This window comes from Oryctolagus cuniculus, chromosome 1 (assembly GCF_964237555.1).
Source record: "Oryctolagus cuniculus chromosome 1, mOryCun1.1, whole genome shotgun sequence".
In the NCBI taxonomy this organism is placed as follows: domain Eukaryota; kingdom Metazoa; phylum Chordata; class Mammalia; order Lagomorpha; family Leporidae; genus Oryctolagus; species Oryctolagus cuniculus.
In genome coordinates this window covers 52836541-52849770 of record NC_091432.1, presented here as the reverse complement: position 1 = coordinate 52849770, position 13230 = coordinate 52836541, and the positions used below count along the sequence as shown (strand labels likewise).

General features: G+C 51.1%; 1 protein-coding gene across 6 annotated transcripts in view; it reads left to right on the top strand.

Annotated features, from left to right (window-relative positions):
- Window positions 1–13230, top strand: part of BMAL1 (basic helix-loop-helix ARNT like 1) — a 73159-nt gene that overhangs the window by 45294 nt on the left and 14635 nt on the right. For 5 of the 6 annotated variants that reach the window (XM_051851675.2, XM_051851669.2, XM_051851660.2 and 2 more), the window contains 4 exons: window positions 269–348; window positions 6812–6904; window positions 8699–8816; window positions 11122–11271. In XM_051851675.2, the coding sequence (XP_051707635.1) occupies window positions 269–348; window positions 6812–6904; window positions 8699–8816; window positions 11122–11271 (441 nt within the window). The remainder of the gene's footprint in view (window positions 1–268; window positions 349–6811; window positions 6905–8698; window positions 8817–11121; window positions 11272–13230) is intronic. The other variant, XM_051851678.2, reaches the window with a different exon arrangement.

Genomic DNA, 13230 nt, shown 5'->3' with positions numbered 1-13230 from the left:
GTTTCTTCTAGAGCTGCTGTCCTTCTTAGAGGCAGACTTTTCAAAAACGTCTTCTGTTATCTCTTGGTTTTCCCTTAAATGAGGAAAGTGAGCTTAAATTTCCTGTGTCCAAAGCCAGATTAGTGTTGTCTCAGTTAAGGAAAAAGAAGATGAAATTGAAATCCCACGTGGTAGGGACTGGGTCCCATCCCAGATGGCTTGAGGCGAGGAGTCGAGAGAGATGTTATGTAAAGATAAAGTGTGCCAACTCTTTCTTTTTCCCCCTAAGGTGCCACCAATCCATATACAGAAGCAAACTACAAACCGACTTTTCTGTCAGATGATGAATTGAAACACCTCATTCTCAGGGTATGTGGCAAATATGGGATTGTTTTATGTAGCATTTACATAGCATTTACTTATTACTTACGTGTACATTTCAGAGTAAGAACCAGCATGTGGGAATCTGATGTCTGAACAGGGACCTTTTATACCTGTGTCCTCTCTTGGGTCTCCACCTTTTTTTTTTTTTAAAGATGTTTCATTTTTTTAAAGATGTGTTTCATCTGTCACTGTTTCAAACAGTGACAGAGAGAGAGTAAGCAAGCTTCCATCTATTGATTTGCTTCCCAAATGGCCACAATGGTCAGAGCTGGGCCAGGCTAAAGGCGGGAACCTGGACTCCTTCCAGGTCTGCCACGTGGGTCGCAGGGGCCCAAGCACTTGGGTCACCTTCAGCTGCTTTCCCAGGTGCATTAACAGGGGTTGGAAGCAGAGTAGCCAGGAGACAAACCAGTGCTCCAGTATGGGATGCTAGCATCGCTGGTGGCCGCCTAACCCACTGCATCACAATGCCAGCCTCGATTCTCCACGTTTACCTTAACTGTCTGGACAGGCTTCGTATTCCTTCCACAAAACCTTTCTCTTCTTCTCTGACCTTGCTTAGGTAAAAATGGAAGGTCTTTGCTACTGTGATTTTAAGTCAGAAGAGCCGGATTTTGTTTAAAGTAGGTGGGGTCAGGAACCACGCTCCTGAATCTTCGGAGACTCTGTCTTCCCCTGGCTTAACCACTGACGTAAAAAGTTCCACCTAAGTCTTTGCATGACAATCCCAATCAAAACCACAAACCTAAAGGGGAAAACAAGGAGAAGAGGTGGATGCTTTTGCCTGCTTGGCTTGGCGCTGCTTTGTCAAGTCTCTGCGGCAAGCTGGTGGAGGTGGCTCCCTGTACAGAAGCAGGCTTCTGTTGGCTTCCGTGCAGAATGAGGTCTGCACGGGTGCCCACGTGGGCTGCTGGCAAGAGTAAGATTCACCTGCTCTGGACTCAGAGCATGTCCTTTATACATTGGAAAAAGAAAACCAGGAGCCACCTCCACCTCCCAGAGAGCCAAGGCGGCCTCATCTCCCAGCGCCCTCTAGGAGCCGGAGCAGAAGTCTGCAGAGCATGGGGTGGGAGCCAGTCTGGCTGGATTTTTGTCACTGTCGCCCATTTTCAGCTCCCCCTGGCTCCGGCACCCCTTTGATCTGGCCTGTGCGCTCTCTGCAGTGTTCTCCGGCCATCCCCTCATGCTGGGCTCTGTCAGTTGGGAGAGCTTTCAGCTGTAAGGGACTGAAGACCAGATGGATAACAACAGTTTCATTTTTTGGGTAAAACTGGCCCTGGGCAGGTTGTGTGGAGTTACTGCAATGATTCAGTGAGGTCAGCCTGAGCCAGGCTCTGTCTGTCATTGTCATCTTTTTTTTTTTTTTTTTTTTTGAATTATTTTATTTATCTGAAAGAGTTACAGAGAGAGGTAGAGACAGAGAGAGAGGCCTTCCATCCGCTGGTTCACTCCCCAAATGACTGCAACGGCCAGAGCTGAGCTGATCTGAAGCCAGGAGCCAGGAGCTTCTTCCAGGCGTCCCACAGAGATGCAGGGGCCCAAGGACTTGGGCCATCTTCTACTGCTTTCCCAGGCCATAGCAGAGAGCTGGATTGGAAGAGGAGCAGCCAGAACTTGAACTGGGGCCCACATGGGATACCAACCCTGCAGGCAGGGGCTTTAGCCCAATGCGCCATAGCACTGGCCCCTGTCTGTTGTCTTACACAGGCTAATGAAGCTAGCAGCTAACTGGGTTCCTTTTTTTTTTTTTTTTTTTTTTTTTTTATTTATTGGAAAGGCAGAGTTACAGAGACAGAGGAAAAGACAGAGATTGATCGATCTTCCATCTGCTGGTGCACTCCCCAAATAGCCGTAACATTAAGAGCAGCACTGACCTGAAGCCAGGAGCCAGGAGCTTCATCTGGGTCTCACACATGGGTGTAGGGGCCCAAGCATTTGGGCCTTCCTCTGCTGCCTTCTCAGGTACATTAGCAGGGGAGCTGAATCGGAAGTGGAGCAGCTGGAACTCGACTTGGCACCCATATGGGATGCTGGCAGTGCTATGCCACGGCGCTGGCCCCGAGCTGGGTTCCTTTTTATAACGAGGTGGCTATGTCCAGGTTGGCGCTGTGGTATAATAGGTATAATAGAAACCAGCCACCACCTATAATGCTGGCATCCCATATGGGCACCAGTTCAAGTCCTGGCTGCTCCACTTCTAATCCAGCTCTCTTCTTGGTCTGGGAAAGCAATGAAGGATAGCTCAACTCCTTGGGTCCATACACCTGGGTGAGAGACCTGAAAGAAGCTCCTGGCTTTGCATTGGCACAGCTCTGACCATTGTAGCCTTCTAGGGAGAGTACCAGCAGATGGAAGACCTCTCTCTCTCTGCCTCTGCATTTCTGTAACTCTGCCTTTCAAATAAATAAGTAAATCTAAAAAAAAAAAAAAATAGCTATATCAGGTCTGTGTAGCCATACCAACTGAAAAAAAGGAGAGATAGGGGAGTCCAGGCTGCTGTCCTTCTTATCAGAGAGGGTATGCCTTCCCTGGAGGTCTGGGACTGGACTTGAGCTTACTGGGAGTATGTTACTTGGTCACCTCTAGCTGCTGAACAGGGTGAGAAGCAAGTATGCAGGTTTTCCAGTCTCCAGAGTGGAGTTGGGGTTGGGAATTTCCCCCTCCCCCACCAGTATTTCCCAAACACACCTTCTGGAGCCACATCCATTGCTGAGTTTCCATCCAGAAGTGGCTCCCACAGCCCGGTGCAGCTCCTCAGCCCTTTGCTAGTTGGCCTCAGGACAGCTGGGGCTGAGGCTCTCTCGCCTAAGAATCCATCCTCTTGATGCCGCGTTCTGGGTATCTGCAGTACTCCTCTCCCCGGCTCCCTTATACATGAATGCTAGATTTTTACATCTTGTGTGGGTAGACTTCATGGTTTTGAACCAAGATGGGATTTTTATCCCTACCAAAATGGCCCAGCTTGTCATCGGAGACACTTGCCTCTGTGCCTTTTGTTCTTGTTTATTCACAAGCTCAGAGAGCATTCTTGCATCCTGATGCTTGGCACTGTTCTAGGAATATGCAAATCAGTGACGACCCCTTCAGGGTGGGCCCAGTCGTCCCAGCCAGTGACCACTGTGGGTGCTTGGTTATTCTGATTCCCACGTCTGCCCTCCCTCGGGGCCTTGCCACAGACACGTCCTCCATCTCACAGAGCACGTGCTGAGGCTGAAACAACGATGTCTGCAGCAGCTCGGAAGCTGCTATCAGGGCTGGCTTCAGGCAGTCACACAGGGTCTGGGGGTGGGTGTAATTCTCTGCTGTCACCGTCTGGAAAGTCGTAATATTTTCACACAAGGGTCCCAGCGTTTTCATCTTGTACTGGGCCCTGAAAATTACGTAGCTGGCCCTGATGGTCCTCCTGCTGCTTCGATGCTTCAGCAACAGCCTAAATGCCAGGGTGGCTGCAGGGACCAGCATCCCGCTTCCCTTCACCAACGCCAGTCTAGCAGCTTTCTTTACTTTATTATTTTTTTAAAAGTATTTATTGATTTGAAAGGCAGAGTTAGAGAAGGAGAGATAGAGATCTTTCATCCACTGGTTCACTCTCCAAATGACCCCAACAGCTAGGACTGAGCCAGGCCAAAGCCAGGAGCTGGAATCTTCTTCCAGTTCTCCCACATGGGTGCAGGGGCCCAAGGACTTGGGCCATCTTCCACAGGGACTCTCCTAGGCACTTTCGCAGGGAGCTGGATTGGAAGTGGAGCAGCTGGGACCCAGGCTGGCACCCATATGGGATTCTGGTGCTGCAGGCCAGGGCTTTCACCTGCTGAGCCACAACACTGATCCCTTTACTGTACTTGAAGATGTCTTTCATAAGCTGTGGTCAGGGATTGGCCACCCTTGTCAGTTTATAGCTAGATTCTCTGCTTCCCCATGTTTCGCAAGCCTGGCAGACCCCAGCAGGGCTCTGTCATGTGTGGACGTGTTCCCCAAGAGCAACCTATCCCTGGTCGGCCCTTACGGTATCCTCACCACCTCTGCTCCCCGGCTGTCCCCTCGTGCCCAGCCCCTTCCCCCACTGGCCTACTTGCAGAGTGTAGTGGAGTCCTCATCTCCCCACATTGACTGCATTCATGGGGCTCCGGAGCCAGCTCCCTTCCCCCTGCCCGGGTTGAAATCTGCTTTGTGTCTCAGTCCAGGCCTGTCTCTGCCTGGCCACCCCCTGCCCTGCAGGCTGCCGCCATCGCCTTCTTCCCAGACAGCTTTGCAGCCACCTCGCCACGTCAATGAAAAGCCTCAAGCCTCTCCTCTTGTGAGATGGGAGGCAAGTGAGGAAGTTATTAATACCTCACTTCTCACAGAGTGAGGCTTCCAGCAGATGGTGCCTGGAAAGGGGCACTCCTCCCTCACTGTCATCCCTTGCCCCCAGGCCGGCTCAGCGACCTAACTTAGGAAAGGATCCTCCTAGCTTCCTTCCGGCTGGGTGGCCTGCCAGGTGCACACAGGAGCAGCGATCTGCTCCCCTCCATCCCTCGTACCCTGGCAGAAGCAGGTGTACCAATCCTTTACCTCCTGGCACTTGCATTCACTTCCTAGTTCTCTGAATTAAACTGCACCCCAAAAGTATTTTGTGGAGAAGGGCACAGAGTTTCTCTGGATTTTTCCAAAGGTTAGTAAACAAAGCAAGAGATTGGCCCACTGTGTGGACCAAAGAGGGGAACAGAGGCCTAAGAGCCAGGAGCACCCTGCCTGTCACTAGGAGAGCTCCAGCAGAAGCCATGGTTGTCCCTGTCCATCTGCACAGCCGGGGGAGGGAGCCACACACACGTGGACGAGACAGAAGCTCTCGGGCTCCGCAGCTGTGGTGTGTGCCGGCTTCAGTCTCCACCAGATGTGCTGCTGTCTCTGTACCTGTCTCTACTGGCGCTGCAGACTTTACCTGCATTTAAACTGAGGAAGGAGTAAGAAGAAGCTGAGAAGAGGGAGCTCTTTAGAAGAGTGTTCCCAACATTTGGACTGGTTTCTTTATAAAATTATTTGTTTGAAAGGCAGAATCAGAGAGAGAGAAATTAACTAATGGATGTTCCATTTGCTGGTTCATTCCTTAGATGCCCACAGCAAGGCCAGACCAAGGCCAGGAGCCTGGAACTCCATCCAGGTGTCTCACATGGGGATCAGGGACATAAGTAATTGAGCCATCAACTGTTGCACCCCAGCCTGTGCATTGCTGGGAAGCTAGATTGGAAGCAGAGGTGGACTCAAACCCAGGCGTGCCAATAGGGGACGCTGCTATGCCAAGCACCCCTGAACTTACTGCACCGCAACAGCTCCCCTGCAGTGCTGTTGGGCTTTCACTTGAGTGCCGCCGGTCTGACACGGGGCTGCGTCACTGGTATTGTTTTAAAAAATCCCCCGCTCCAACGTGGCTCAAATGCGCACAGGGTTGAGAACTACTGCTCTCAAAATTTTCTCTTGATTCAGGACTGGGATGTTTGTATTCTAAGACAGGGAAAAGGAAAGTAGAAGTTGCCACTTAGATTCTTCAGTTTAAAGACAGGTAAAAATCCGAAGTGCCAAGAGAGACAGGAGCACGTCTGGTGGAGACTGAAGCGGGCACGTACCGAATGCAGCTCCTGAGAGCTTTGCTCTCGTCCACATGTGCGTGACTCCTACCCACAGCTGTGCAGGTGGGTGACCACTCAGCTCCTCACCTGCGCCATGCTGGCTTTGTTTGTTTGTTTGTTTTTTAGATTTATTTTATTTATTTTAAAGAGAGGTCTTCCATCTGCTGGTTTACCCCCCAAATGGCTGCAATGGCCAGAGTTGAGCCAATCCAAAGCCAAGAGCCAGGAACTTCTTCTGTGTCTCCCACGTGGGTGCAGGGGCCTTAAGATTTGGGTCCTGCACTGCTGTCCCAGGTGCATTAGCAGAGAGCTGGGTTGGAAGTGGAGCAGCCAGGGCTCAAACCGGTACCCAAATGGGATGCCAGCGCTGTAGGCCAGGGCTTTAATCCGCTGTGCCACAGTGCCGGTCCCCCCATGCTGGCTCTTCGGACTCAGCTCCCCACTGGCTGATGTGTTCAAGATGGAGATGTTCAGGGAAGGTGGTGGCTGAGATACTGGAGAAGGGAATCCAGGCTCAGCTTCTGCAGTTCTCCATGGCATTGTCATTCATTACAACAATGAAACATGATTCCTTGCTGCCTTCTTTGAAATGGTTTGTTTAGTTACTCTTTCCTTGTAGTCATTCAGTGCTCTATGGATGTATGTGAATATCCATGCAGATGTCTGTCTGCCTTGGGGAGAGCCTCTTCCCATCAGGTGTTTAAGTATCTTATGGAACTGTCGATGAATGTTCCTGTGGTTGGGATCTTTGGGAAACAAGTCCTTGATTTGCTGTCAGCGTGATGACAAGTCATATTTCCTAAAGTGTGATAACTCGATTATCCATTTCTCCTGATTAGGCAGCAGATGGATTTTTATTTGTCGTAGGATGTGACCGAGGGAAGATACTCTTTGTCTCAGAGTCTGTCTTCAAGATCCTCAACTACAGCCAGGTATGGTCCATGCTGCCATTGGTTGTGGGCAGCCTCAGGATAGAGATATCGCCATTTCTCAGAATATTACAGTGTATATCACATATGAAATCCTTCCTCCAGAAGGATTTAACTTCTTAATAGAGAAATTAATTTAAACTTAGAATATGTTCCATGTCTTCCCCCTCCCACCATTGGAAAATCAAGCCAGGAGCTTCTTCCGGGTCCCCCTCAACGATGCAGGGCCCCAGGCACTTGGGCCATCTTCTGCTGCTTTCCCAGGCCATAGCAGAGAGCTGGACTGGAAGTGGAGCAGCTGAGACTCGGAACTGGTGCCCAATGGTTTGTTGGCACTGCAGGCAGCAGCTTTACCCACTAGCCACAGCGCCAGTCCGGACTTTGTTACTTTCTTACTGCTGCAACATAAACATCCAACAATTATGGGAAAAGGGTGATAAAGATAGGAAGGTAATTGTATACCAGAGAGTAAGAAACTTGAGAATCCACCCCATACTATTGTGGTTATTTATTTTCATTTCATCTGAAGGCAGAGAAAGAGATCTTCCATCTGTTGGTTCACTCCCTAAATCGCTACAATAGCTGGGGCTGGGCCAGGCTGAAGCCAGGAGCTGCAACTCGGTGCAGGTCTCCCACATGAGTGGCAGGGATCCACATACTTGACCATCACCTGCTACCTTTCCAAGTCCACATTAATCCAGGCACTCCAGGATGGGATGTAGGCATCTCAAGTTGCCTCTTAATAGTTTGTTTAAAAATGTATTTATTTGTAAGGCAGAGAGAGAGAGATTGATCTTCCATACATTGGTTCACTCCCCAAATGGCTGGAACAACCAGGGCTAGGCCAGACTGAAGCCAACAGGTCTCTCACTTATGTCTCTAACAGGGTGGCAGAAACCCAATCGTTTGGGCCTATCTGCTGCCGGCCAGGATGCGTTAGCAGGATCTGGATGGGAAGCGGAGTAGCCAGGACTCAGAGTAGACATACCAAGAAAGGATGCAGGCACCCCTGCGTGGGCTCAGCCCGCTGCACCACAGTGCCTGCCTTAACTGCTGGGCCAACAGCCCCGCCTCCCCGCACTGCTCTTACAGTGACGTCAGCTCTGTCGAAACTCGTCCTCCTCTAAAAGTGGATTACAGTTACCTAGGCCTTTTATGGCTGTTTATAAGAGCAAGTAAGAGTGGCATTTATGAAGGCCTCAAGAGTGAAGCTTTTCAAGTATTGTGTCCCCCAGAGTCAGTCATTCATTGATTCATTCATTCACAACTAGTCTTTGCATAGGAGCTTGGTAGGCAGAAAAACTGAATCAAAGTGACATTTATATAAATAGAACTAATGTAAATTTAATGCTTTTAACCTCAGAAAAATCATACAGGAAGTTTTTTTATCTCTTTATTAAATTAAGGTGGCAGAGGCGTATAGGATGACATAACTTAAGAACCGAGGTGCTTAATGGCAGGGCAGGAGTGAATCCACACCCTGCATTCCTCCTTACGGGGGAGTTTGTGGGCCTCAGAAATACATGAGAGAGAATATCCATGGCTCAAAGATTCTTGCCTTGGGGATGCGTGAGCTGTTACTATAATTGAGACTTTCCCCCTCGGTGTTCATCAGAATCACCCTCTCAACGCCTCCTTCATTGTGTTAATCTAGACAAAGGTTCACTTGTGAAATGTTGGAAATTCTTATGCTTAAAAATACAAAATAAAGGCGCAGACATACAGGCTGTGCACTTGTTGCATAATTTATGTTCCACACCCGGCTAACCTGTCATTTCCAACGTTCCGTCCCCACAGAACGATCTGATTGGTCAGAGTTTGTTTGACTACCTGCATCCTAAAGATATCGCCAAAGTCAAGGAGCAGCTGTCCTCCTCCGACACTGCGCCCCGGGAGCGACTCATAGACGCGAAAAGTGAGTAGAGGAGAAGGCGCCCCGCAGTGCCCTTCCAGCGCAGGGAACGCGATGTGTGGCCTCAGCCTCTCTGCCCACAGCTGCTATCAGTGGCTGAGGGGAATCACTTACATTCTCTGGGTTTGTTTTATTTATATATAGAAAAAAAAACCCTCAATGTCGAAATGTATTGGGAGGAAGAAGAGCTCTTTTCACTTGATCCTTCCTGGATTTCAGTCAATTGTTTCAGACTCTAAAAATTCCCACTCGTGTGCGCCTGAGGATTCAAGGGCTCTCCCCACTTTGATTCATTCTCCCTGAATAAATTAGCTCTGTTTACCTGCGTTGCACACATGTAGCCTCAGGAGATAAAAGCAAGAACATTTCTGATTTCTGATCTAAATGTGTTTCTTTGGCCAGAGTGTTTGCCCAGTAGATTAGCTCCTGGCTTCCTCCTGACGGCAGTGGGGCTACTGTTCACGCACTCCCTGGATGAGGCTGTGGCTGCCTGCCCTCCCAGTGCCTCCCGTAGTAGCTGAGTGTGGACGCTGGAGGCAGATTGCCTGGCTCACGTGCTGGCTCCGCCCTCCACGAGCCGTGTGACCTTGAGCGAGTTGCTTAGCCTCCCCACGCCGCACTTTCCTCAGCTGCAGAGCGGCACCTATTTGTCGGGTTGTTGTGAGGACTGGATATGCCGGTACACTAAATGAAGAACTCGGGCCAGTTCCCAGCACAGAGCTGTGTCACCTTGGCCCAGCCTGCTCCCACGCTCTCCACGTGAGTCCCTGAGGGAAACACCACCGAGGAGCGTCCTTTTACACATCCTTTTCATGAGGGCTCTCGCCTCTCTGCCTCCTGAAAGTAAAACGTGCCCCCTAAGCCTGTGGCCCTTTGTGGTCTGGCCTGGGCGTCTTTCCAGTGGCCTTAAGAGGAGTAGATGAATGGTGTTTGGTCCTTGCCCCGGAGCTCTTACCCTATGGTCAGGGAGGTGAGGAGACAGCACCTTCACAGTGGCAGGTGCAGCCATAGAAATAGATCAGGCAGCGCCAGTAGGATGAGCCATCGTCGTGTGGGTGTGAGCACAGGCTTCACCCAGAGGAGAACTGGGGTGGGTCTGCGGGTAGGAAAAGAGGAGAGGAGGCGTGTGGACAGGCACAGAGGTGCTGAGCTGAGTGGACTTCTTGGTGCTGTTGCAGTAGAATGTGTGTGTTGGCTCAGGGGAGCTGGACCACGAACATCTTTTTCTCGTTGGGGATAGCGGAGGACTCTGAGCCGCAGGTGGGGCAGGCTTGGGTCGGTGTTGGGGGGGTGCTCACCGAAGTGGCGGTGTGGGGGGTGGACTGGCCGGGAGGACACGCAGGAGGAGCCCCACTTCAGCCTGGTTGCTCCGAGGGTGGTCAGGGGGTACTCCCCTCCAGAAGTGTGCTGTGCGTCAGAATCCCGGGGAGCTCTCCAGTGCACTCGTGCGCCACCTGCAGGCTAGTCGGGGTGATCCAGAACAGCCCAGGCTAAGAGAAACTACTGCGGAATTCAAACATGAGCCACATGTGCAGTTTCACATTGTTCTGGCAGCCACATTTTAAAAAAGTTAAAAAAAAAAAAAGAGATGTAAAGTGAATTTGAATAATAAATTTTTTCTAGCCCAGTAAATCTAAAATATTACTTTAACATGTCATAATTTTAAAAAATTAGTAAGTTCATTTACTTTTTTTGGTACTAACTCTTTGAAATCCTGTGTGTATTTCACCTTTAAAGAGGCTCAGTTTGGTTAAGTCAACATTGAATGGTTCAAGAGCTGCGCTCAGCTTAGAAGCTGTATCGGACAGCATGGATCCCTAATGGGGCCCAGGAATCGGAATGTTGATAACCCCCCAGGGGATTCTGGCCCAGGCCAGGGTGGGGACTCGAAGCCACATGCTTCCCGCTGTCTTGCCCTTCCCACCATCACCAGTCTTCCTTCCTCCTCTGGGAAGCACAGGCTGCCCTTGCCATGTATTGGCGCCAATCACACACCACCCTGTGTGTTCTCCGTCTGCTCTCCGTGCACTTCCGGTTCCCCATTTCAGTCAGGAGCTCCTGGTCGTGGATCCCACGCTGTATTTCTCTGTACGCCCCCAGAGCACCTAATCCATTCATGCATGATCCAGATTGGCAACACATCTATGCGTGGTGCATCTTCTGAGGCCCGTACTGGGGAGCAATGGTATTCTCAGTCTCCGTATAAGACATTGAGGCATTAAAGGAAAGGCTCGGCTCAAGGTCACACCGCCCCTCCTGACGGACGACACTGCGCTCAGTTTATCACGTTTTGTGTGTTGATTTGCAGCTGGACTTCCAGTTAAGACAGATATAACCCCTGGGCCATCCCGATTATGTTCTGGAGCACGGCGTTCTTTCTTCTGTAGGATGAAGTGTAACAGGCCTTCCGTAAAGGTGGAAGACAAGGACTTCCCCTCGACCTGCTCAAAGAAAAAAGGTAACCACCTCACACTTCTTCACAGTCCCGGACAGGTGAGGCTTGCTTCCTGCAGGGGCGCTCCCCACCAGAGCCGCAGGGCTGCACCCAGGGCCCTGCTGCCCCCCACCCCCCGCCCCCCCCGCACTGAGGGCGGCTGGGGCAGGGGAGGGGGCCGGGCACCCCCGCTGTGTGGTCAGGAGGACAGGGATTTGTGGGGAGGCTTTGTGCCTTCCCCATCGGTGCTGCTGTGGCTGGGCACGCGTCCTCTGAGCGGCTCCTCACTGCCCCTGAGCGCCCGCTGGCCCTTCGGGTCACTCCTGCTCCCCTTCATGCTGCTAACTGCAGTGGTCAGGTCCCTGTTCTCCCTCCCGGAAGTGTTCTCCTTCCCAGGAGGCCCTGAAAGGGCGCCTTTCTTGTCCCCCCCCATCCCGCCGCTCCGGGCGCTCTTGCTGGTTCCTTCTGCCGGCTCCTCCTCTCTGTGCTGGGGCAGCTTCCTTCCTCCATCCCTGCAGATCTGCAGGCAGTGTCACTGCTCCCTCGGCGTCAAGTGCTATTGACCTGCCAGTGACAGTGTTTCCAGTCCCAGCTTCTCTTTTGAACGCCAGGTTCATCAGTTATTGCTTAGTACATCTACCCGCTTGGGTATCTCAAGGGCATCCCAAACATGATGTGTGCAAGCCGAAGGGGCCACTGAGCCTCGCCTTCCGTGTGAATGGCATCGCCTCTCATGCCAGAAGCCTGGGAGGGACCCTTCCCTCACCTCCTTCAGCTACTCGGCCTGCCACAGGGACACCCATCTGCAGAAGCCAGCTGCACTGTTTATGCACCTCCATGCTCACACCGTCCCTCACGTCCAGACCACCCTCAGCTCCCACCCAGCTCTGGCGAAACAGGCTCTGCATGCTTCCCCATCCACACAGCAGCCAAAGTCTTTTAAGTTTATTTATTTGAAAGGGGGTGGGGAGAGAGAGAGAGAGAGATCCATCTTCCATCTGCTGGTTCACCCCCCAAATCCCCAAAGTCTCCCACATGGGTGGCAGGAACCCAAGCACTTGAGCCGTCATCTGCTACCTCTCTGAGTTTGCATAGGCAGGAAGCCGGATCAGAAGTGGAGGCAGGACCCCAGTATGGGGTGTGACTGTTCCAAGTGCTGGCTTTACCTGCTGCACCCTAACACCTGCCCTCTGAATGGTCTTTTAAAAAGCAAATCTCTTTTCCTCAGTCACTCGCTTAAAACTCTTCAACATTTTTCTTTTCTCTTGAAGAAAAGTTCAGAATGCAACCCCTGTCCCCACCACCACCCAGTACATCTGAGCCATGCAGACTTCTCTTGATAGCTGAAACCTTTGTGGGCAAGGCCTCTGGACATGCTGTCACCTCTGATTGGAGTCTCTTGCCCCTCCCCACCTAGGTCAGCCTGTCCCCCCTGCCCCGGGATGCCTCCTGGCTCCCTGCAGCCCCTGCAGGTTTCCCCCTGGTACCTGCTTATGTAGCAGCTGTTGAGTTTCTTGTGTGGTGATTTGTTTCAGGTCAGTCTTGCCACTAGGCTGTAAACGCCACAAGGGCGTGTCTTGATTTGCTTCCCACTGTAGTCCAACGCAGACTTGTGCTTGGCAAAGGGCAAACACTCCGTGATCGCTTTGTTGTTGAAGCCTTCAGGTGCTCCACACCTACTGTGTCCTGAATTCAAATCCGTTTTCTCATCTATCTAGTATGTACTGGTCTTTCCCTAGCTAGTGAGTGACACTAGTAACCACCCAGAAAGACTGGAGTCATTTTCTTGCTTTTCCTGCTGCCTAGTAATCTGCCAAATTCCAGCCGTTTTACATGGGAAATTTCTCCTGCTTCCTTCCCCGCCTTCTCCTCATTGCCGTAGTTCAGTCCTCATCATCTCTTGCTGCGTTGTCGCCACTGGATTATGAACTTGCATTCTGACTTCTGATTTCTTTTTTTAAGATTTATTTAATTATTTGAAAG